A 22,523-nucleotide genomic window follows, 5' to 3' on the forward strand; every position below is an offset into this window, starting at 1 on the left:
CTGTGGACGAGAAGACATCACAGAGAGACGAGAACGAGGCAGATGTACAGAGACAGTGAGGAGAAGACATGGAAAGAGAATGCTGCCCAGGCCCTGGACTATTTTCTGGACATTTCTCTCTGAGGTCTGGCTGCATTCCAACCTTTGGATACCTTGAGAGACTGTATCCTTATAATAACTTTCACCTTTCAGCTTAAAGCACTCAAGTTTCTATTACTTGCAACTGACAATCCTAAATAACCAACAAACCTAAACTCTTTATTAAAAACAAAACAAAACAAAACAAAAACACCTTTTATCGGGATGAAAAAGACAGTGGCTTCATTTTCCATTCCTCCATCATCTAACTAGGAATTTTTCCCTCTTCATAGCTCCTCCAGTGCCTCGTGACTCTGTGCTTATCACATTCCACCCTGTGTTCCAATTATCTATATAAATGTCATGTTGCGCTGCCTGTCAAGAATGACCAAGGAAGCAGCCAGGTTCAGGCAGGGCATGGGGTCAAGAAGAGGGGTAGGGGGGGCAGGACTTGCTCTGCGTGATCAGACCACTGACAGCAGGAAGACAGGCAGGGCAATTTCATAAGGACAGGAAGGACGGCAAAGGGCCGGAGTCAGGGTGGCGGGTGGGTTAGCCAGGGATGGCCCTGAGCCTGCATCGTGTGCTGAAGAAGCAAAGCGTTGGAAGAGACAGCAGCTGGGCCTGGATTCGGGGCTACCATCGGGACAGTACTCAGAATCCCTGACTGTGCAAAAAGGACTGGCTGCCACATGCTGCCTCTCTTAACAGCAGACTCCTTTACTTAATTCAGTAAATATTTAGCGAACGCAAACATGTGTGAGATACTGTGTGGCTACCTGGGGCTTCTGGCGGTGGCCATGAGGAAATAAAATAATTAGGATTCACTTCCTATTCTCAGGGAACTCATGATATAATGAAGAGATAAATATGTAAAGAGTTATTTCCACTACTTCAAGATAACTGCTCCATTTGCTGAAGACCTACTGTAGCCAACTGTAGAGTTTTGTGAAAAACACCACTGCAAAGCTCAAGACAGTAGAGAGAGGTTATTTAGGGCTTGGACAAATCAGGGTTCAAATCCTAGCTTTACCATGTATCAACTGTGTGACCTTGGGCACGTTACTTAATCTCATTAAGCTTCAGTTTCTTCCTATGCAAAACTGGGATAAAAACAGTTCCTTCCTCACAGGGCTGTGGTGGGGACTGAATGAGATTCTGCCTGGAAGCTCCTGGCATAATAAGTGCTCAATAAATGTTAACCATTCATTCACTTAACAAGTATTTAACAAGAGTGCCTGCTATGTGCTAGGCACAGTTCTGGGAGCTTGGGCTGCTGTATCAGTGAACAAAGCAAAGATCCTGCCTGCCTCGAGGAGTTTATGTTCTAGGGGGGTAAGCCAAGCATATTATAATAATGATATTTATTAGTAATAATAGTAGAAAACAGGATCAGAAAAGGAGCTGTTAATGGTTTTGTAGAGGAGGTGGCATTACAGATATGATGTGAAGGATAGATAGAAGATTTGAAGGGGAGAATGGGGTGACAGGCATTTCTGGCGAGAGAGAACCTCCCAGCAGAAATTCAGAGGTCAAATACACAAGAGACTGCAGATTCAACGTGGCCGAGGCAGAGGGTGTGTGTTAGGCAAAAAGCACGGAAAGAGAGGTTGGAGCAACAGGTCAAAGAGTCTTCCTGCCTTGCTGCAATTTGGATTTTATTCCATGGTGGGTGGTGAGCCAGTCCAGATTTCTATTCAGGGAAAAATATGTTGCAATGATAAATCTGGAAGAGTGGCTTGGGGCAGGGAGGTATCTTGAGGCTGTTGGATTAGTCCAGGCAAGAGATAATGAATGGAGACAGAAGTAGGACAAATACAGGATGGGTTGAAGAGGAAGAATCCCTAGGACTTGGTGACCCACTGAATTAAAGGGTGAGTTGGATGGTGGGGCGTGTCAAGTAGGAAAAGACTGAAAACTGTTCATCTGGTTCAACAATAAGGAGGTAACTCGTGCCTTTTGATGACAGCAGCTTCAGTGGAACAATACGGATGGGTGCAGTGGATTGAAGAGTGAACAGGAGGAAAGGCCAGGTGACGACAGAGTGTGGGCAGTTTGCAAGAAGCTTGGTGATGAAGTGGACAAAAGAGCAGAGCTGCAAGGACTGATGAAGCTGAAGGTGGAACTTTAAGGTGATTTCAGGCCATTCCGTTGATTGGTGGTTTGCTATGCAGCAGGAGTTACCTGATAACGTTGTGTAAGTTTTCATTTATATAAAGTGCAAAAGTGGGGAAAACTAGTCTGTGCCATTAGAAGTCAGGGTAGTGATATCTCTTGGGGAGGTAGTGAAAAGGGGCCTGAAGGAGGCTTCTGGAGTACTGTTCTCTTCAGGGTCCTGATCTGGGCACGTGTTACCTGGGGGTGCTCATTTGAGACAGTTCGCTTAGCTGTACACATGTGGTACATGCCCTTTGCCGGATGCATTTTATATTTCAATAACAAGAAGAGAAGGGGGAAGGGAATGAGGAAGAGGAACAGGAGGCAGCAGCTAAGGCCACAGACGCGAAGACTTAGTGGAAAAGTGTTCACCGCAGCTGGAGGGTAGTGCTCAAAGCGGGCAGTGGCAGGAGATGAGCTAGTGAGGTGGGCAGAAGCTGCCTGTGAAAGGCCTTGTGTCACAGGCCAAGGGGTTTACGTTTTAACCAAGGGCAGAGGAATGCTATTGAGAGTTATTACACAAAAGGGAGACATGATTTGACTTGTACTTCAGAAGAATCACTATGGGTGACTGGATTGAAGGGGGCCAGGGTGAAGGCCAGGAGACCAGTTAGAAACCAATAAGGGACCCTGGGCAGGACACGATGTGGCCTGGATGGAGACAGTGGTAGTGGCAATGGGAGAGGTTAACGGACTCGAGGGAAGCTGAGAAGGCTGCACCTCAGGACGTGGCGACTGACTGGACAAGCGGCTGAGAGGTTGAGGAGAGTGGAGAGGTGCTCCCAGGCTTCCGGCGGGAGGGCCGGGGTTTACGCGGGTGACATTCCCTGAGGTGGGGGACACCTGGGAGGGGCAGGCTTTGGGGGAAGATAACGAGCTTAGTTTTCCACATGTTGAGTTGGCTGTGACTGTGTGCCACACAGGTAGGAATGGTCACTGAAAATCCTCTCTGGGACTCAGGGGAGAGGTCAGGATGGAGATGCCGATTAGGAAATCTTTGGCAGAGGTGGCAGCTGAAGCCTTGGGTGTGAATGAGACCCCTAGGGGTTGTGTGAAAAGTGCTCTCACCTGCCATCTCAGAGGCAACTGAGTTTTTACCTTTTATGTGTTCTGTTCCTAAGCCCTGCACATCAATAAGCATTCCTCACTTCCACTGACATGCATTTATCAGAATATAAATACATTACCATGCAATTAGAATTCTTTATCCCCTTTGGGGCTATGGGGCACAGGGGCCGGGACAGGGAGGCCAAATGTCCCATTCCTGAATCAGGCTGTGGGGCCTTTTACTGACATCGAACTCCGTGGTCTTTCCCTGGCGGCTTGCAAGCCTAAGGAGGTCGAATCGTGTGGTCTAACTCAGCCTGGACTAACGGTCCTGGTGGGTTTTGTCCCCCGAATGCAGCAAACTGAACTAGACTCCAACTGAACAGAAGGTTGTTCAGTGAAGTGGCCTCAACATCGTCCAAACTCTGAGAGGAGCAAAGTGATGGCCGCTGGCAAGAGCTTAACTAGGAAGTGGTTTCAGAAAAGGAGACAAAGACTCTGGCACTGAGCCTTCTCAGCAGTTCAGTGTTCAGCTACACAATGCTGGAATTCACGATGAACCTGAACCTACCACTCTCCACTGGCTGCCCACACAGGGCATAATGAAGGCCCAGAAGAAAATGTGAGACGGGTTTTTGAAGGTTGAGAGCCACTGATGTGAGAACGCTGTGGGGTCGCAGCCTGGAGCAGCAACGGCCCCTCTGAGGAATCAGCGGCGCCAGGATGGGCCAGCCGAGGGGAGGACGAGGCTGCTTAGTGAAGGACTACAAACTGGCCCTGCTTTGGGGTTTGGATCTCATTAGATCTGATGACAGACTGCAGGGAGGAAGGGCAGTTTTGACACTTGCTGCCGTTTGAGGAGAATATAGAGCCATTTCATCAAAACCCTGAAAAGAGAGTTTGCCAGAGTACAGAAGCTACACAAAACTTGTTGGTATTGCTTCCTGTATTGAAATTATAATAAGGACTTCCCATTAGCCTTTGCAAGACAGAAAACATCACCATCACCATTATTCGTGAAATAAAAAGAATCAAGACTATACATATATATATATATATATATATATATACAAGATTATACGCATATATGTGTGTGTGAGAGACAGAAAGAGAGAGCGCTCACATGTGCTTTATGAAAAGGAGCCACTGAGTTTTATGACCTGGCTGCTTGTTTAGTTCTGAATATTTGCGACATATACTTTTAGATCTCTTCTTCTAAATAATATACCAACTTATTAAGTAATGAGTCACTCATTAGATGATCTGATGACCCCACCTAGGCCATAACAAGAGCCCTGGGGAAATAAAGCCAGCTACACCTACCAGAAGAGCCAGTTTTCACATTTTCAAAGCCAGAGAGAGCTGAAGTTCTTCCATCCTTTCTTTTCTTCTCTTTTTCCCCTCTTCTTTCTTTCTTTCCCCTCTACCTTCTTTTTTATCCTCTTTCTCTCCTTTTTGTTCATAACTGGGGCCAATATTTGTGGAGCACTTACACAGGCTGGGCCCTGGGTTAAGCCTTTGCCTGTATTATCTCATTTATTTCTCATAAGTGCTTATAAAGTAGGTACTATTATCATCACTGTTTTGGAAATGAGGAAACAGAAGGTCAGAGGGGTTAAGTGACTTGCCCGAGATCACACAGCAAGCAGGTGGCAGGGTCAGGATTTGGAGATGGAGCTCTTGACCTTGTGATTTGGTCTCGTGTCCCGCCAGGCCCCAGAAAGCAGGCTCATGTGTAACAGTATGTGATCAGTGCGTTAGCAGATTTCCTGTTCTCTCCCTTCATTATTTTATTAACTGAAGAACTTGCAAAGGTCCTGACATATAACTCTTTTGGAGGGGACCTTTTCCTCCAATGCATGATGTGCCGTAGACAATTAGGACACCGAAGTCTTGTGAGAAAGTGAACAAGGCTTGTTAACGTGGTATTTGTAGCTTACCCTGCATTTTTCCTGTACTGATATTCCTGTTGAATTCCTGGCACCTTTTTGAGGAATGAGACAGACCAAATACTTTGCAATACCAGAACGCACATCTCCAAAACAGGCGTGCTCCCAAGTTGGTTCTAATATATGTTGCTGATGTGGCTACGACTGAAGACTCTGGGAGGAGCCGTCCCTAAGCAGAGCTCTCTGTTCAGGAAAGCCTATAGCACCAATTTGCATCTCACCAAAAATGAAATGGCATAGCTTGATCACTTACCTAGCTCTTCTCAGACTTCATTCTAAGATTCTCTGCGCCATTTCCAAATGCCAAATTGATCTTTATGGGTCAAATATTTGCATCATACAATATCTACAAAGCCTGTGTGGCTGGCTCTAAAAATACTTCAAAGGAGAAAGTTAAAAAATACTTTTGAGTAATGGCCCTAATATTAGTCTCCCAAATTGATATGTTAAATGGATAAACACATATTTAGATGCTTCAGATTTAACATGTTTATTTAAAAGATCATTTATATTGCTTTATAATGTTATTTCTTACTACACTTTGATTTACTCAGTTCACTTAAGAGAAGTGACAAGTTGGAAGCTCTTCTCCCTGACTTCCCTTTGCCTTAGGTTTGTGAAGTGTGCCCAGATGTGTGACCTGCCTGGGTACAGACCCCAATCCCCAGACAGTGTGGTACAGACTCAGGTTCAGCGGACCCAAACCTTCATCTATCATCTTCATACCGCACTGTCATTAGATCATGTGCCTAGAGTCAGTGCCCGTAAAATCCAGGCGGTCTATAACCATGGGAAGGTGTGGGTTCCAGCCAGATGGACCTCTCTCCTCCCACAGGTGTTTTCCTCACCCTGATTCACACAAGAGCTCACATATGCATGGGAAAAAAAATGAAGAATCAGAGTTTCTAAATCACGTAAGTTTGGGACCACATAATGCACCTTTGGTGAAGCAATGCTGAGGGAACTTTACAGAATCAAGCATCCCATTCCCAGAGCTATAAAATTAATGATGGAGTTAGGGTTCCCAGTGCAAAAACACTTCTGTCTCCCCTGACATGCATCTTCCTGACAGCAGAGGAGGATGAAGGGCTTTTGCTAATAGTTCCCAGACCCACACCTCAGGGACCCGGAGAAAGGGCACTCGCTCTCTCGCTCTCTCTCACTCTCTCTCTCTCTCTGGATGGGCCTGTATCTTTGGAAATTCCTACCACTCCAGGCTGACAGAAGCCCATATGTTGACCGTTAGGGCATAAGGCAAGATTCACTTAAGCCCGTCATCCAATAGGCTGTTTCTCCTCTGGCTGACTTACACGTTGTCATTCACAACACAGATTTATTGAGGGAAGAAAAGAATGTTAAAGAGCAAATGTTAGAGACCGCACATTCATCTACTTGGAAGGCTTCCCCCTTCCTCACATCAGTGATTGCAAAGCTAAAAAGCAGGGAAGGACAATGTCTCTCCACTTATCTCAGAGGGTTTTCCTCAACATTTTCATAATAACTAGGACAGGTTTGACTGGCACAGGAAAGCATGTCCCATAAAATTAGCAAATTCTATCGTGGAATTAAAGTTGTTGAGGTTAGACTCGTCAAGGTTTTCCATATCTGGCACTAGCTAGCCTACCCAAGTTCATTTCCCACTGCCCTCCACCCGTATCCTCTAATCAGGCCGTCTCCTGAAGAGACTTTCTGATGTCACAGCCGTGTAGACTGTTTACTCATAAGAGTTACTCTCATCTGCTGCACTGGACTTTCCTCGAACTCCTTTAGATTGAAAGTCTTCCCATCCTTCAAGATTCAGGCCTACTTCAGCACCTGTCATAGAGCGCTCCCTGGCTGCTCCAAGCCCACCTGGACCACCTTCCTAAGTCCTATAACGTTAGCACGTCAGCCAGTAGAGCTCATACACTGTTTTGAAATGTTTGACGATTTCTCATGCATCTTGCTTCCCAAGGACAGCATTAGGTCTTATATTTCTTCTATATACTGCATAGTTCTCAGGTGGTCAAATATTAAAATCAATTCCTTAAAAATTAAGATCAGCCTCCCCTCCAGGGAGGGGTCACCCAGTCCCCAGGCACTATGGGAGAATAGACTACCTAAAAGCCAGGTTTTAATTCAAATTATCTCACTTGATACACAGAGAACATATACAAGAAGTGTGGCACATTTTTAAATGACAGAAATTCAAAATGACAACTTAAGAAAGTCTGTGGCATGAAGTTCAGGTTGTGTTATTGCAAACTTAGAGTAAGATTAAGGAACAATTCATTCATTCATAATTGAATCATGGGAACCTTAGGAATTTCTAGGTGACACACATATCTTAAGAGACCCAAAGAAGTTAATTTGCCCAAGACTACCCAATTAGTAATCAGTAGAAATAATAATAGGTAGCACCAAAGTCTCCTAATCTATAATACAGGGCTCTTTCCCTAGGAATATGAAATTTGCATATTTTAAAAAGAAGATTTACCACACTAGCACAAAATAGGTTTCAGGGGGAAAGCTTAAAGGAAGTAAGCAAATACATTATTTTAAAGTACTTAAACATTCTTTTGCTTGCAACACATTAATATGGTAATTAGAGATAATTTTTTTCTATTTCCCAAAAAAGTAAAGGATGTCTATTTGGTAAATCCTTTGTTGTTAGTAGTTAAATTATGTCAAAGATTTCAAAATAAGAAAATAAAATCTTTTTTTCCTGCAATTTTCTTTCTTTTGAAAGAAAAAAATTCCCTTTTTAAAAAATTTTTCACAAATTCAATCTGATTGTTACTTTCAACTAATTCAAATTAGGGTACTTTTTAGTGTATCCTAAAAGTATAGTAATTCTAGCAAATCTATATTCCAAAAGGTAATGCAGATTTATAGATCATGCCTATAACATAAAATAGCACTGGAGGTAAAAAGTATTTTGCTATGTTAACAATGAAATCAGATGAACTACCCAGTAATCCCACTGATAACAATAAATGAAAAAGGCCCCCCCAAAGAGTAAAAGAACTGAGTATGTGGTGGCAGCTAAAAGCAACAGATAGAGTCTGCTGCTGCATTTATTTGAGACCTTTGATCTCATCCAAGGAAATGGGCAGCCAGCAGCATCTTAAGCTCTGTAAATGCCCCACTAATGCACTTGAATATGAGGAAAAATTCCATTTAACACTTAAGCTTAAATGGGAATTTTCACAGGCTGTGTGTTATAAAGTAATCAGTGATGAGTGAAGACGTGCTTAGTAATTACCTGTCAAAGGAAGGTAAAGTTATCTTTAAGCTATGACACTGCACCAATATAAGAATCCAGCTAATATGATGAACATATTTTATGTTGTTTATAGCTTGCCATTTAATTCAATCCAACACATGTTTATGTACTAGATGCCAGGGATTCAGTGGTGAACAGACATATAGTTCCTGCCATCATGGAATCAGAATCCAGTGGGACAGACAGGAAAAATGATGACTTAGAAGCCTCACCAATGCATTTTTCATATCATTCTCTCCTGTTTTAGCACTTTTGAGGTATCAGCTCATGAAATTTCTACAATAAAGCTCAACACAGAAAGGAATGAATAACTGATTCTTTACTTTTCCAAGTGACAAATGTAAGGTAAGACCTTGTAATAGTGCAATGGAGTGAGGACTGAAACCTAAGAAAATCACATTCCTGTCCAGGCAGGGTTCCCCAGCACCTAGCCTGAGTCTCCTTGCCTGTCACCCACCTGGCTCCTCCACAAGGACGAGGAGGCCTATGAAACCACGAGGGCAAGGACTGAGTCTGTCTACCTCATTTTTGTATTCCTGGGGCTTATCGTAGTTTCTGGCATATAGAAGAGGCTTAATAAATATTTGTTCCATGATGAGATGAGGGAGTTCAGGTGTCCTGGTGGGAATTGTACATTTAGTATCAAAACAAGGTCCATTGCAACAAAAAGAATAAAATATCTAGGAATAAACCTACCTAAGGAGACAAAAGACCTGTATGCAGAAAATTATAAGACACTGATAAAAGAAATTAAAGATGATACAAATAGATGGAGAGATATACCATGTTCTTGGATTGGAAGAATCAACATTGTGAAAATGACTCTACTACCCAAAGCAATCTGTAGATTCAATGCAATCCCTATCAAACTACCACTGGCATTTTTCACAGAACTAGAACAAAAAATTTCACAATTTGTATGGAAACACAAAAGACCCCGAATAGCGAAAGCAATCTTGAGAACGAAAAATGGAGCTGGAGGAATCAGGCTCCCTGACTTCAGACCATACTACAAAGCTACAGTAATCAAGACGGTATGGTACTGGCACAAAAACAGAAATATAGCTCAATGGAACAGGATAGAAAGCCCAGAGATAAACCCACGCACATATGGTCACCTTATCTTTGATAAAGGAGGCAAGAATATACAGTGGAGAAAAGACAGCCTCTTCAATAAGTGGTGCTGGGAAAACTGGACAGCTACATGTAAAAGTATGAGATCAGAACACTCCCTAACACCATACACAAAAATAAGCTCAAAATGGATTTAAAGATCTAAATGTAAGGCCAGAAACTATCAAACTCTTAGAGGAAAACATAGGCAGAACAGTCTATGACATAAATCACCGCAAGATCCTTTTTGACCCACCTCCTAGAGAAATGGAAATAAAAACAAACAAATGGGACCTAATGAAACTTAAAAGCTTTTGCACAGCAAAGGAAACCATAAACAAGACCAAAAGACAACCCTCAGAATGGGAGAAAATATTTGCAAATGAAGCAACTGACAAAGGATTAATCTCCAAAATTTACAAGCAGCTCATGCAGCTCAATTAAAAAAAAACAAACAACCCAATTCAAAAATGGCCAGAAGACCTAAATAGATATTTCTCCAAAGAACATATACAGATTGTCAACAGAACTACCATACGACCCAGCAATCCCACTACTGGGCATATACCCTGAGAAAACCATAATTCAAAAATAGTCATGTACCAAAATGTTCACTGCAGCTCTGTTTACAATAGCCAGGAGATGGAAGCAACCTAAGTGTCCATCATCCGATGAATGGATAAAGAAGATGTGGCACATATATACAATGGAATATTACTCAGCCATAAAAAGAAACGGAATTGAGTTATTTGTGGTGAGGTGGATGGACCTAGAGTGTGTCATACAGAGTGAAGTAAGTCAGAAAGAGAAAAACAAATACCGTATGCTAACACATATATATGGAATCTAAGGAAAAAAAAAAGGTCATGAAGAACCTAGGGGTAAGATGGGAATAAAGACACAGACCTACTAGAGAATGGACTTGAGGATATGGGGAGGGAGAAGAGTAAGCTGTGACAAAGTGAGAGAGTGGCATGGACATATATACACTACCAAACGTAAAATAGATAGCTAGTGGGAAGCAGCCGCATGGCACAGGGAGATCAGCTCCGTGCTTTGTTACCACCTAGAGGGGTGGGATAGGGAGGGTGGGAGGGAGGGAGACGCAAGAGGGAAGAGATATGGGAACATATGTATATGTATAACTGATTCACTTTGTTATAAAGCAGAAACTAACACACCATTGTAAAGCAATTATACTCCAATAAAGATGTTAAAAAAAAAAACAAGGTCCACCCACTGCTATTGGCTGACATGGTGTTCCCTTGTTTTTCATCAGGTCACAAGCACAGCATTCAGAGGTTCTGCAAACCAGACCACACCACAGGGCAGGTCTAGAACACCAAACTCTGTAAGCCGTGGTTGGAGTTGTGTGTTCCTTTGGTACTGAGCTGTTTGCTAAAGACGATTAATGTGGAAAAAACCGTGATACCCGAGGGAGGTCTTACATCGTTCACAGCCTGCAGCTCTCAGCCAGGTACAGGTAACCCCCGATGGTGAGAAAGTTCACTTTGAGCATTTCACTTTTACGAAAGACCTACATTGGTACCTGTTTTTTTTTTTTTTTTTTGGCTAACTGGAAGAAATCCCAAGAGAATTTTCGCTTTTACAAAAAAAGGTGAAAAGTGAACAAAGCGCTCAGCGTTTGTTTTTGCAGCAAGCTGTTAGAGAGGCAGCGCAAACCTGAGCAGCAGGGGTGACCCCCCATCAAGCTCCTCAGGACCCACACAGCATCTCAGCATCAGGGCGCCATCACTTTGAAAGGAGTCTGTGAGGTATTGTGCTTTATCTCAATTTATCTTGTGCACATATTAGCAAGATGTATCCTAAGGTAATTGCTTATTCGCTTTATACCATTTCGGCTTACGAAAGGTTCCATGGGAAGGCTCTGCTTCCAGACAGTGAGGGAAACCTGTATCAGGTTTTCAGCAACAAGTTAAACAACTGTTGAACTCCATTTGCTTTTTGTACTTGACTGGACAAGAGGCGGAGGGTTGCTTGTTTTCTACAGTGGGAGAAGAGACCTCAGGGTGACCTCTGGCCCAGGTCAGGGTTTTTACAAAATAACCAGTGAAAGTGGCCTGTGATTAGGTGCAGACGCTTCCCTGGAGAGGACAGCAGCATTCCTTAGTTAGCGATGCACCTATCTCTAACTTAAGGGTTTCTTTGATTTACAGATGCCTGGGGAAATAACCAGAGAAGATAACCACAGAACCACCCTTCCCAGAAAGCCCAGTTCCTAGGTCTGCCCTCTAGTTTGGCCTGCAAAATGTCACATGCACAGCATCACATGGCTGTACCTACTCTCCGAATCTCTGGGGAGTATTTATAGTTGAACATCAGAGCACTCACCTTCTTCAACTGAAGACTGGGAGAAAATGTCTTTTGTTATTATTGTTGCCATAAGAAAATCTTCCTTAATCAGATTTTTAGCTTATCATTTCTTAGGAGCAACTGAAGACATTAACACTCTGGAAGGGCTTGTCATTGAAAGGGGCTCCTAGGCAACCTGAGCTAGACGTGGGTGAAGTCTCTCCACCTCCCACCTCCCTGCTTTGTGGGCACCTCATCCCATTGTGTTCTGTGTCCTCGTGCTGACTCTTTATTACACAGCCCCCCAGTCACTACCATCACATTTCAGGAAGTAAAGTGAGAAAAGTATAGATTTGGGGTTTGACTTTATTTATTTTGTTTTGTTTATCACTTACAGGCCATGAACTCTTGGGCAAGTTAACTTTTCAGAGGCTGAGTTTCCTTCTCTGTAAATGGAGGTAACAGCTGTGAACATTCAGAGAAAATACACATAAAGCTTGTAGCCCACGGACTGATTCTCAGTAGGAATTCACCCAAAGTTCCCATCACCTTTCCTCACCTGAGGTCTGGGTCTGTCGTCACCCAGGAATACCCTAGGGTCTTGACTCACCCTTCTGTAATTCTCACCAAAATTCACTAGTCCTGGTATCACCATTTCAGGACTTCACTAAAGGGCTGACTTGCTGATCTCTGTCAAGCTAATTCCAATGGAAGCTTTGATGGCCGAGATCATTTCAGTGTGCTCTTCCCAGTAAAAGAGGGTTCCAGAAAACGCAGGGCCTTAATGTGAAAGGACACCCTCTTACACTGGGTAAGTCAGGGCAGGGATATTTTTGAATGACATTTATTTAGAGCTCCTCAAATAAAAAAGCTTTCTTTCCTTTGTAAGAGATCAGGTATTTAAAAAAGAAAAATCTCTCTGGATTTCTTCTTACCTAATACTTATGGGAAAATCAGGAACCATGGACTACCTAAATCATGGATTTTTCAAATTTTGATGTGCTTGAGTTTGAAAAGCATACAGAATCTCAGGGGTTTTCCTGAGATTCTGATTCAATAGGTCTCTGAAGAGGCCCTCACACTGGAAAATAGTGGACTATACCTGCAGAGTTTATCCACTCCACAAACCGAAATGACAGACAAGCCGGCTTACTTCAGTCAGGTTACGAGCGAATCTGAACAGGCAGCAGGTGCTGACTAGCAAGGCTAAAGTCTGCCAATTCCAAATATCTATTACTTGACAATATTGAACCTGCTCACCATCATTGCTTTTCCAAGTGCTTACAAGGAGAAGGTGCCCAATCAGTTGAATATTAAATGTGCATGATATATTTTTATTAAAAAAGCAAGATAAAACAAAATAACCACAACACAGCAGAGTGGGTAGTTTGAGGTGTAATCTAGGGACAAGTTAATATCGATTTTAATAGAGCAAGTGAATATATATATATATGTTATTTGATTTAAAATTTACTGCAAACTTCTGACTTATCTTAGAGCCTGGATACCTCTGATGGTAACCCATCTTGAACATGTTCCATTGACCAGAAAACAGGCCCTTCCTGATGTCGTGTGGTCCTAGTGAGGGGAGAGACTCCCTCAGTGATGTCCTGACTCGTTAACTGTGAGTGCTTCTTTAACATACACCAGAGGATGTTAGCACTGACCCAAACAAGGGCACAGAGCCCGGAGAAGGAATGCCACTGAATTGGGCTCAGGGATCTCCCCTTCTCACAGGTCTCAGACTCTGTCACATCTCCCTGCCTCTAAAGTCAGAAGTTATGAGCTACTCCAGGAAGATTGCGAACCACGCACTCTGACTGACTTGCTAGACTGCATACTACAGAAGTTTCCAGTAGAAAGTGGCCGGGAGAAAGCCTCATCCTTACACAGACCAGCACAAGCCCCTTGGCAGCCATGCGGGTTGAAGGAGGCTGTCTCAGGGAGAATCTGCATCTCATACGTGTGCTATTTGTTTGTGTTATTTGTCCAAATATGAACAATGAAAAAGATACTGTCAGCAATCCAAACTTTTCTCTCCATGATATCAAACGCCCTGAATCATATTTTCGCTAAAAGAATCATCTCATGGTCAACAGAACTCAAAAGAAATATTGCGAGTTTTCACGGATGACTCTGGCATTTTTCTAGGCAGAAAAATAAAGGCATCAAGTGTAGTTCAGACAAGTTATGACTAACCTAGGAATCTTAGTGGAAATCTGATCTAAAACAATGGAACTGGCTACTTAAAAAATAGTAAGGTGGCTCCTGGTTAGTCAACACCAACCCAGAACCCAATTCACATCTTTTTAAATCAGAGAAGCTAAAATAAGCCTAAAATAGAGCAGAAATAAATTAGGAGAGGGGGTAAATTATATAGCCTCCCTCAGAAAGCCCGCACCTGCAGCAGTGTGCCCAGTGGCTGGTGCATCGGGAGGCAGAGTAAAATGGTTACAAGCGTGCGGAGACTCGGGCTCAAGTCCCTACTCTGCCTCGTGCCCATCAAGAGTCTTTGGGCAAAATCCATAGCCTGCCTGTCAGAGCCTCCGTTGCCCCTCCCATGAAGTGGGATAATAACATACCCACCTTACTCAGTGAGAGAATGTAGATCAAGCCCTAACACATGGCAGGTGCTGCAGATGTGGCTGCTATTTTAGGATCGAGAAAGAGAATTGCGTTCTAATACAGGCAGTAGAAAAAGCAAAGTGTGCAGGAATAACTTAGTATCCTGAAGATGCAGCAGGGGTTTGATTCCAAATCTCCTTTGTGGGGAAGAGAAAGTAAGGTCTTTATTTCAATGACTGTCTATGAAGAAGTTAAATGTTCATCAAGCATAACCATTTGCTTCACTGTGCAAACTGCTTCAATCCAAAAAGCCAGAAACGATGTCCCGAGGAAGCAGGTCCTCTTATGTTTAAAATGAGGTTTCTGCGTCACCAGGCCTTTCACATAATACATGCCCTGGGAGAAAGGTAAGGACAAGTTGCAGTGTTAGGGTTAGGAGCACAGGCTGTGGGGTCAGACAGCTGGACATCCGTACCCTCCAAGACCAATGAGACCTTGAGCTGGTCATTCACTTTTCTCATCTGTACAATAGGGATGATGATATCCACGGTGCTATCTGATCTCAGAAAATAAGATGTGAATTTGGTTCTTTGGTGTTGATCAACCAGGAGCCACCCTCTTCTTAGTCGTTTTTTTTTTCAGTAATCAGTTCCAATGCACTGATGTCATAGGGAGGCTCTAAGGATTAACTAAGACCATGTGTGCAATGGTCTTAGCCCAGTACCTGGCACACAGGAGTCAGTACATAGTTCCTAAAATGATCCTGATGTCATCAGCCCCCTGCCCGTCTGAGGAGCCTGAGGTTAAGCAGCTAGTTAATGGCAGAGAGGGACCCAGACCTCTGGGACCCTCCTGTACCAATGTACAGGTTTCTTGGAGATTCGGCGAAACTTTGGCCTGACAGGTAGGATGACTTGTTAGAGGTCGCAAAGCATGTGAGGAATGCAGCAGGGCACAGTATCTGGCCCTTTCGCTCAGCAGTTATTAATCCAGAGGCTGCATGTACAAACTTGCTCCAGTGCTGCAAAGAACCAGCTCATCAAACCATGAAGGAAATCCAACCACTCGGGGACAAAGAAGAGGCTTTGGACTTCTTGTGACATTCCCCGGTAATCATGCCTCTTGGTCAGACCTGTGATAGGAGCTGCTGACGTCTGCACTGTTTTACTGTTTCCTTTGCAATTACTTTGGAATGAAAAACAAACTCAGAATTTGAATTCTAGGATGTTTTTCCTGGTAATGAATTCCCTTGCTTTCTACTAAGTCTGAAAAGTTGGCTTCAGCCAAGTTGGCTGTGGGCTCTCCATCACCTCCTCTCCACTGAGACTTGTACTCAGTGGAGAGTACAAGTACTTGTATTTTGTACCAGAGTCTTTGCATGGACTGTGCTAAGCAAGGAGTTCAGTGCTGACCGGGAGGGGCAAGAGGTGGAGGAAAGCACGCATATAAAACCCACAGGTGGCAACAGCTGTGCTAAGGCTGACGGAGCTGCTCTTTGAGTGAGTTCAGGACAGAGAAGGTGCCGTCGTCAAGGGAAGGGTGTGGCTTTAATAAACGAACTGCCTCTTATGCAGCCCTCTTCCACTGCTCACCGACAGCTGAGCCAGTGGGGATGAATTCTTGCTTTCAAGTATTTGGCAACTTTCTGAGCATTGTGGAAAGAGCAAGGGAGTGTGAAGTATGGAGGATTTCAGAACAGGCTAACTGTAAATCCCTGGGACCCTCTCCACAGTGACAGAGGTGGGATTTAAAGCGGCAGCAGATACACCGCAAAGCTGTCCTCCTCTCAGCCTCAGGATCACAGGAAAGATGCTGTGTTTCTATACATATGGACACTAACCCACTAATTAGAGTCCTGTCCAGGCTGAAGAGTTTTGCTAATCTGCATACTTTGACTTTTTGCCACGTGCATTCTTGTCGGGTTCCCATTTCTCCAGAATCTGCACATTATCAACCGGTTTCTCCAGGTGCTTAGGAGAGCTCTCTGTGCACTTTAAATATGAATTATAAAGAACCTGAGCTTTGAACCTGCAGGCAGCAGACTGCGCTTATAGGATTGGCAGGCGGAAAATACAGAACTTTGCACTTAAATTTTAACTCTGCATTTAAATTGCAGAGTGCTGATTGTTGGAATAATTAGGTGCTGTGAATAAAGTGTTTTGAACTTACCTGCATCCCGGTCCCGGATACAGTAGTCTGGAGAATTCTCAAAATACACGAGGTCATTTTTCGTCGGCTTTTTAAACCTCTTGTTAGCCACAGTGAAACCAGTGCCATCCTGGTTCATGACAACTTGGATGGCTCCGTTGTACTTCCTCCAGAGATAATCGCCCGTTTTTCTGAAGTCGGCCATGGCCAGCCAGCAGGTCCTCAAGGTACATGAGCCGCTCACGCCGTGACACTTGCACTCCTGTTTCAAGAACCGCTTTACAGCCTGTGGGAGAAGACGGGCAAGTTCAGTGGAGGCGGACTCCAGCACGTACATGTGAAGGATATGAAAAAGAATGTATATATATATATATATAACTGAATCACTTTGCTGCACAGTAGAAATTAACACAACATTGCAAATCAACTATACTTCAATCAAATAAATTTTTTTAAAAAGGGAAAAAAAAGAAGTGACCAAAGACCCAGGATCCTGGGGCTCAGGACTGGGAGATGTTGGGGTCATTTGCTGGTCTCTTCAGCCATACCACACTGCAGCAGGTGGCGGGGGACAGCGCCTGACTGTGAATGAGCTTCCCTTGGGGGATAACAAAAGCCCCACTAATTTGAATTTACTGGGGTATGGGGCCAGCTTGAAGAATGAGGGAATGAATTAGAGTATTTTCTAAAAATATATAGCTTTACTATCAATATATTGGAAATGTATACTATTACTCAAATTAACAAAGTAATCGCTAAGCCCGTTTTCTTTCAATAAAACGATAATAGTGATTGTTCCTATTTCTGAGGTGCTTTCCATGTTCTGGGCATTGTAATAATGCTTTCTGAACTCTATCCTGATGACCCTGTTCTCAACAATCCTGTGCTACAGTATTTATTTTGCAGTGATTGAGGAGCAAGACTTACAGAGGTTAAACACTTGTCCAAGGTGACACAGCTGGTACAGGACAGAGTCAGGGTACACTGGAAAGTCAGTTGGTGACCCTCAGGGTAACATTAAATTTGGGAGATTGTCAGTCAACTTCACCCAAGTTATTCAGCTTAGCAGGCAGGGCTGGGCTCGCTCTGTTGTTTCGTAGAGAGGAAGCAGAGGCAAGTGGGATGACTAGGGGCCCCCTCATCAGATACCAAAAGCACAGTGACACTCAGAAGGGCAGTGGGAGAGATGGGCCTTGGAGATCTCAAGTCTGAGCCTTTGATTCTCAGCTCAGTCATGGAGCAGAGGAGGAGAAACCTGCCTTTTGAGGGTCCCCATCCTCTCCATTTGCATGTCCAAGACAGAGGGTATCTAGGGTGGGGGGCATAGGCAGAAGGGGAATGAAACCCCTTGATGACATTATGCAAGGTGGCACTAGGAGCAAAGTTCTTAGGGTAACGCATTGAGAGACCTATTTCTAAGAACTTGGAGGTGATAGTTGGAACCTTGCTCAGCCCCACTCCCTGAGGTTCTGGTATAATTGGTCTAGGGATGGGGTACGGGCGGGTTGGCTCCAGAATGCAGCCCAGGTGGAGCTCCCTGCAGCACCCTAGCTCACCCTCCACCCCACTCCACAGAAACCAATGTTCCAGGTTGCCTCTCCCTCCCCGGAGCCTCACCCCAGGTAACTCTGCCCTGGTGTTTCCTCTTCCACAGACTCAGTTTCTGAACAAGGCTATAGTATCAGTGGGACTACGTGTGCAGAAATGTTCATCACTCCAGAAGCTCAGGCCCACAGAAGCATTCTAGAAGGAGTCAAGACAGCATGGTGTCTCCACAGTTGTGCATTCACTCATCCCCTTCCCAGCTCGGGCCTTGGCACCACAGGTTTCCCGCTTTGCCCCCCACGGAGGACTGTGCCCTGTTACATATGAAATCTGTCCTCTTCAGGATGAGCCAGCTTTGGAGTGAAGGACAGAGAAGGAAGCAGGAGGAATGGCATTAGTTTGGTCTCCCAGGTCCCAGGGATCTGGGCATCTTTAAAGGATTTCTTAGAATGAACTCCTTTTCTGGAACTACACTCCCCATATGGCCCCCACCCTGCCCCCCTATCTTTATATTCCAGGTGTTTGGTATGAGGCTCACCGGGTGACTTGGACAGCAGGCCTCTGCCAGAGAAAAACCCCTAGGAGGGCCGTCTTGGCTCCCCCAGTCTGCCCCATTTGGGTCATCTGTCCGGGAGCCTTCTATCCTAAGATCTCAATGGAGCCATGCAGAACTCACTCCATGCCAAGTGCTTGGGAATTGACTATGAATGCTCATTCTTCAAAGCTTATTCCTTTAAAAGCTGGGTTATTTACTCATAAGTAATACTCCTAGATTTAAAACTAACAGGAAATATTACTTCCCTTTCTTTGTAATACTAGGTTTCCAGGTTGCAAAGTTCGAACTCGGTAACTGAAGGGTTTTCATATTAATTTAAAATATGCAAATGGAAGGGCTTGCATATTAATTATTTGATTAACTGAATACACCTTGTGAGCCCTTATAAATACGCACAGCTGTGGCAGTCGTACACCCTGTTGATCATCATCGTCACTCACTGTTGAGTGGCAACAGCCACTTCCCTCTTCCTCGCTAACTTCTGTTCAGGTGTTGGGCAGCCACGTGCTTCAGAAGTGGCCCGGCTTCTCTCTGACCCGGAGCAGCCCAAATCAATAATACTAATTGCCACTGATTTTTTTCGGCAGAGGGCACGTGATGATTCAATTTGGGCCAATATGATGTTAGGAATAGTCTGTTGGGAGGCTTGTAAGAAAGGTCTCTTCGCTCTGTAGAAGGGGAGAAAGTCCTCTTCTCTGTCTCTGGATGCCGCTTTCTGCAGCAGCCTCCTTGGGACATGAGGCAGCCAATGCAGGACGAGCAACAAGCTGCAGACGGCAGTCTAGAAGGATAGGAAGAACTGGGTTCTGGAGGGTGTTGCTGAACTGCCTGAATGAACCCGCTGTGGCCCTGCCCTGCCTCCAGACTTCTCGGGATCCAAGATATTAAGTTTTCCTCATTATTTAGTGTCCCCGGGGTCTGTTACTTATAAGCGAAAGTATTTCCACTGGAACCATGGTCAGTTCTTTTTTAGTTTTTTTTTAACATCTTTATTGGAGTATAATTGCTTTACAATGGTGTGTTAGTTTCTGCTTTATAACAAAGTGAATCAGCTATATGTATACATATATCCCCATATCCCCTCCCTCTTGCGTCTCCCTCCCACCCTCCCTCTCCCACCCCTCTAGGTGGTCACAAAACACTGAATTGATCTCCCTGTGCCATACAGCTACTTCCCACTAGCTATCTATTTTACATCTGGCTGTGTATATATGTCCCTGCCACTCTCTCACGTCGTCCCAGCTTACCCTTCCCCCTTCCCGTGTCCTCAAGTCCATTCTCTACGTCTGCGTCTTTATTCCTGTCCTGCCCCTAGGTTCTTCAGAACCATTTTGTTTGTTTTAGATTCCATATATATGTGTTAGCATACGGTATTTGTTTTTCTCTTTCTGACTTACTTCACTCTGTACGACAGACTCTAGGTCAGTTCTTGATTGTGGATTAATCACGGGCTTGACAATTAACCAAGGGGGAAAGTGAGACACCTTCTCTGGTACTGGGTTTGCTTGCATCTCCAGGCCCCATTTCTAACACACAGTCCGAGAAGTGCTCAGTCACACCTGGGTGCTACCTCCACCTCTTCTATGTCCCAGGTTTGCAGACTTGAAATTCAAACCCTTAACCTTGAAGAGGGCAATACCCCACTCCATCAGCGAGGCAGAGGGGAGGGACCTAAGGCTAGGCGGCCTGACTTAGACAGTAGTTGAGGTAAGAGTAAGAAATGGGATGGAGAAGCTCACGATAAGTTTGCCTAGTCTGGAAGAATTCCAATATTCAAATGTTGTAATAACGTTATAATAATACGCACCACACAGTGAGTACTGCACTATGTGCCAGGCTCCGCCCATTATCTTACTTAATTACCATGATTAGGCAAAGCGGATTAGTTTTCCCACGAAACCCGGGATCAGTGAGGAAAGTAAAATTCCCCAGAGTCACCCAGCTAGACAGAGGCAGACTAGGATGTGAATCAGATATGTCTCACTCCCAGATCCATGCTCTTTCTAAAAACACATTTAAAATCTTCATATAAATTGCACTGTGTTTTTCTCAACTTTTGAATTGTGTATACTCTGCTTCCCTCTATCCTTTTGAATAAATCAAGAATTAAATGAATAATATTAGAGACCTATTATAATGGGGCAGAAAAGAAGTAGAGAGAGATATGGGGAGGAATTACATTGCATCTTCCAAACTAATTGTCATCAAAAATCTATGAAACAGGCCATTCACAGGAGAAATACAAAGTACCAACAAAGAGACAAAAAGATGTTCAACTTCACTAGTAATCAGAGAAATGCAAACTGAAGCAATGTAACACCTTTTTTTTTCTTTGCCTAGCAGGTTAGCAAATAGTAAAAAGATTGATAATTTGATAATATTTGGTGTTGGTAAGAGTATGGAAAGGAGATGCTATAACAAACTGTTGGTGAGAATGTACGGTATCCTCTGACCTTGCGATTACACTCTGGAAATATCTGCACCAGTTTTGAAGGATGCATACCCACATGGATATTCACTGCAGCATAATTAGCAAGAGCAAAATATTAGGAAAAAACCAAATGACATCAACAGGACAAGGGTTAAGCAAATTATGGTATGTGCTTAATAAAGGAATACGATGTGGTCTTTGATTAATGATGTAGATCATTCTTACAATATAAAAGGGTGTCAGATGAAAAGCAAAATGCAGAACAGTATACGTGGTATGATCCACTTTTTGGGGGGTTTTTTTTGCGGTACGCGGGCCTCTCACTGTTGCGGCCTCTCCCGTTGCGGAGCACAGGTTCCGGACGCGCAGGCTCAGCGGCCATGGCTCACGGGCCCAGCCGCTCCGTGGCATGTGGGATCATCCCGGACTGGGGCACGAACCCGCGTCCCCTGCATCGGCAGGCGGACTCTCAACCACTGCGCCACCAGGGAAGTCCCGATCCACTTTTTAAAGGCCTGCGTATGTGTGCATACACAGAGAAGAAGGAAGGGAAAGAATGTTCATTTATAATCTGGCCGCCGTTTGAGAGGCTGCTTGATCTGGAAAGAGTTAAAAAAACAAAAAAAAAAAACCCCAGGAATTTAGGGATTGTTCTCTGGCACCTAGAGAGAGCAGACCAGTGGTTCTCCTCTTGGATACACATCAAAATCACCTGGGGACCCTTTCGGTCACAGAGACCCTGGCCTCTCCCGGAGCTGAATATACCAGAACCTGCCCTGGGGGTGGGGCCCAGCCTTGATGGTACTTCCGGTCCAGGTGCTTCTAATACGCAGCCACGCTGAGAATCAAGTCCACACCTGGGAAAGCAGCGGAGGAGGAAAGGAGCCCGCGCACCACGGCCAGAGTCCGGGGCCCACGGAGGGCCGGAGCAGGTGAGAAATTCTCGTGGAGGGGTCGGTCTTAGGACTTAGGTCCTAGGAACTGGGATATCTCATGACTGAATTAGAAGTTGTGTCCTACCCTGTATCTTCAAAATGTTCTGACCTCTAGGGGAAATTTCCCACAAGCAGCAGTTTGCGCTAGTGCTGCTTTGGAGGGTACGAAAGATGGCGACCAGTGGAGTAAAAGCCAAGCGCTCTCAGAGAGACAGGTTGCAGTGGAGGGTCCTGCCCGGAGGGACGCTCCCCCGGGGTCTCGGGAGGCGCTGGCTGAGGGAATGGTGGGCTTCTCCCGCAGGCCGCTGAAGGAGCGGCTGCAGACCTTTTATTTGCACCTTAAAGGAAATGAGCGAACGAAGGGGTCGGGGCGGAGGGGGTGGGGGCGCTGGTACCTGGAGACATACATCCCAGGCGCTGC

At 44.5% G+C, this 22,523-nt stretch overlaps 1 protein-coding gene and 1 long non-coding RNA gene across 3 annotated transcripts in view; one reads left to right on the plus strand and one right to left on the minus strand.

Moving 5' to 3' along the window:
• Positions 1-12,162, plus strand: part of LOC137229228 (uncharacterized) — a 40,325-nt gene extending 28,163 nt beyond the window's left edge. Inside the window, exons 2-3 of the long non-coding RNA XR_010945596.1 lie at positions 2,048-2,210; positions 10,889-12,162. This is a non-coding gene — a long non-coding RNA (uncharacterized lncRNA). The remainder of the gene's footprint in view (positions 1-2,047; positions 2,211-10,888) is intronic.
• The window catches only part of WNT2 (Wnt family member 2), a 47,713-nt gene that overhangs the window by 4,381 nt on the left and 20,809 nt on the right, over positions 1-22,523 (minus strand). The window contains exons 4-5 of one of the 2 annotated variants that reach the window (XM_067746818.1): positions 16,657-16,921; positions 12,204-12,387 (exon numbers count right to left, since the gene is read on the minus strand). In XM_067746818.1, coding sequence (XP_067602919.1) covers positions 12,314-12,387; positions 16,657-16,921 — 339 coding nt within the window. In that variant the 3' untranslated portion in view covers positions 12,204-12,313. Of the gene's footprint in view, positions 1-12,203; positions 12,388-16,656; positions 16,922-22,523 lie in introns of those variants that run through there. The other variant, XM_067746817.1, reaches the window with a different exon arrangement.

Source organism: Pseudorca crassidens, chromosome 8, assembly GCF_039906515.1.
Source record: "Pseudorca crassidens isolate mPseCra1 chromosome 8, mPseCra1.hap1, whole genome shotgun sequence".
Lineage (NCBI taxonomy): Eukaryota > Metazoa > Chordata > Mammalia > Artiodactyla > Delphinidae > Pseudorca > Pseudorca crassidens.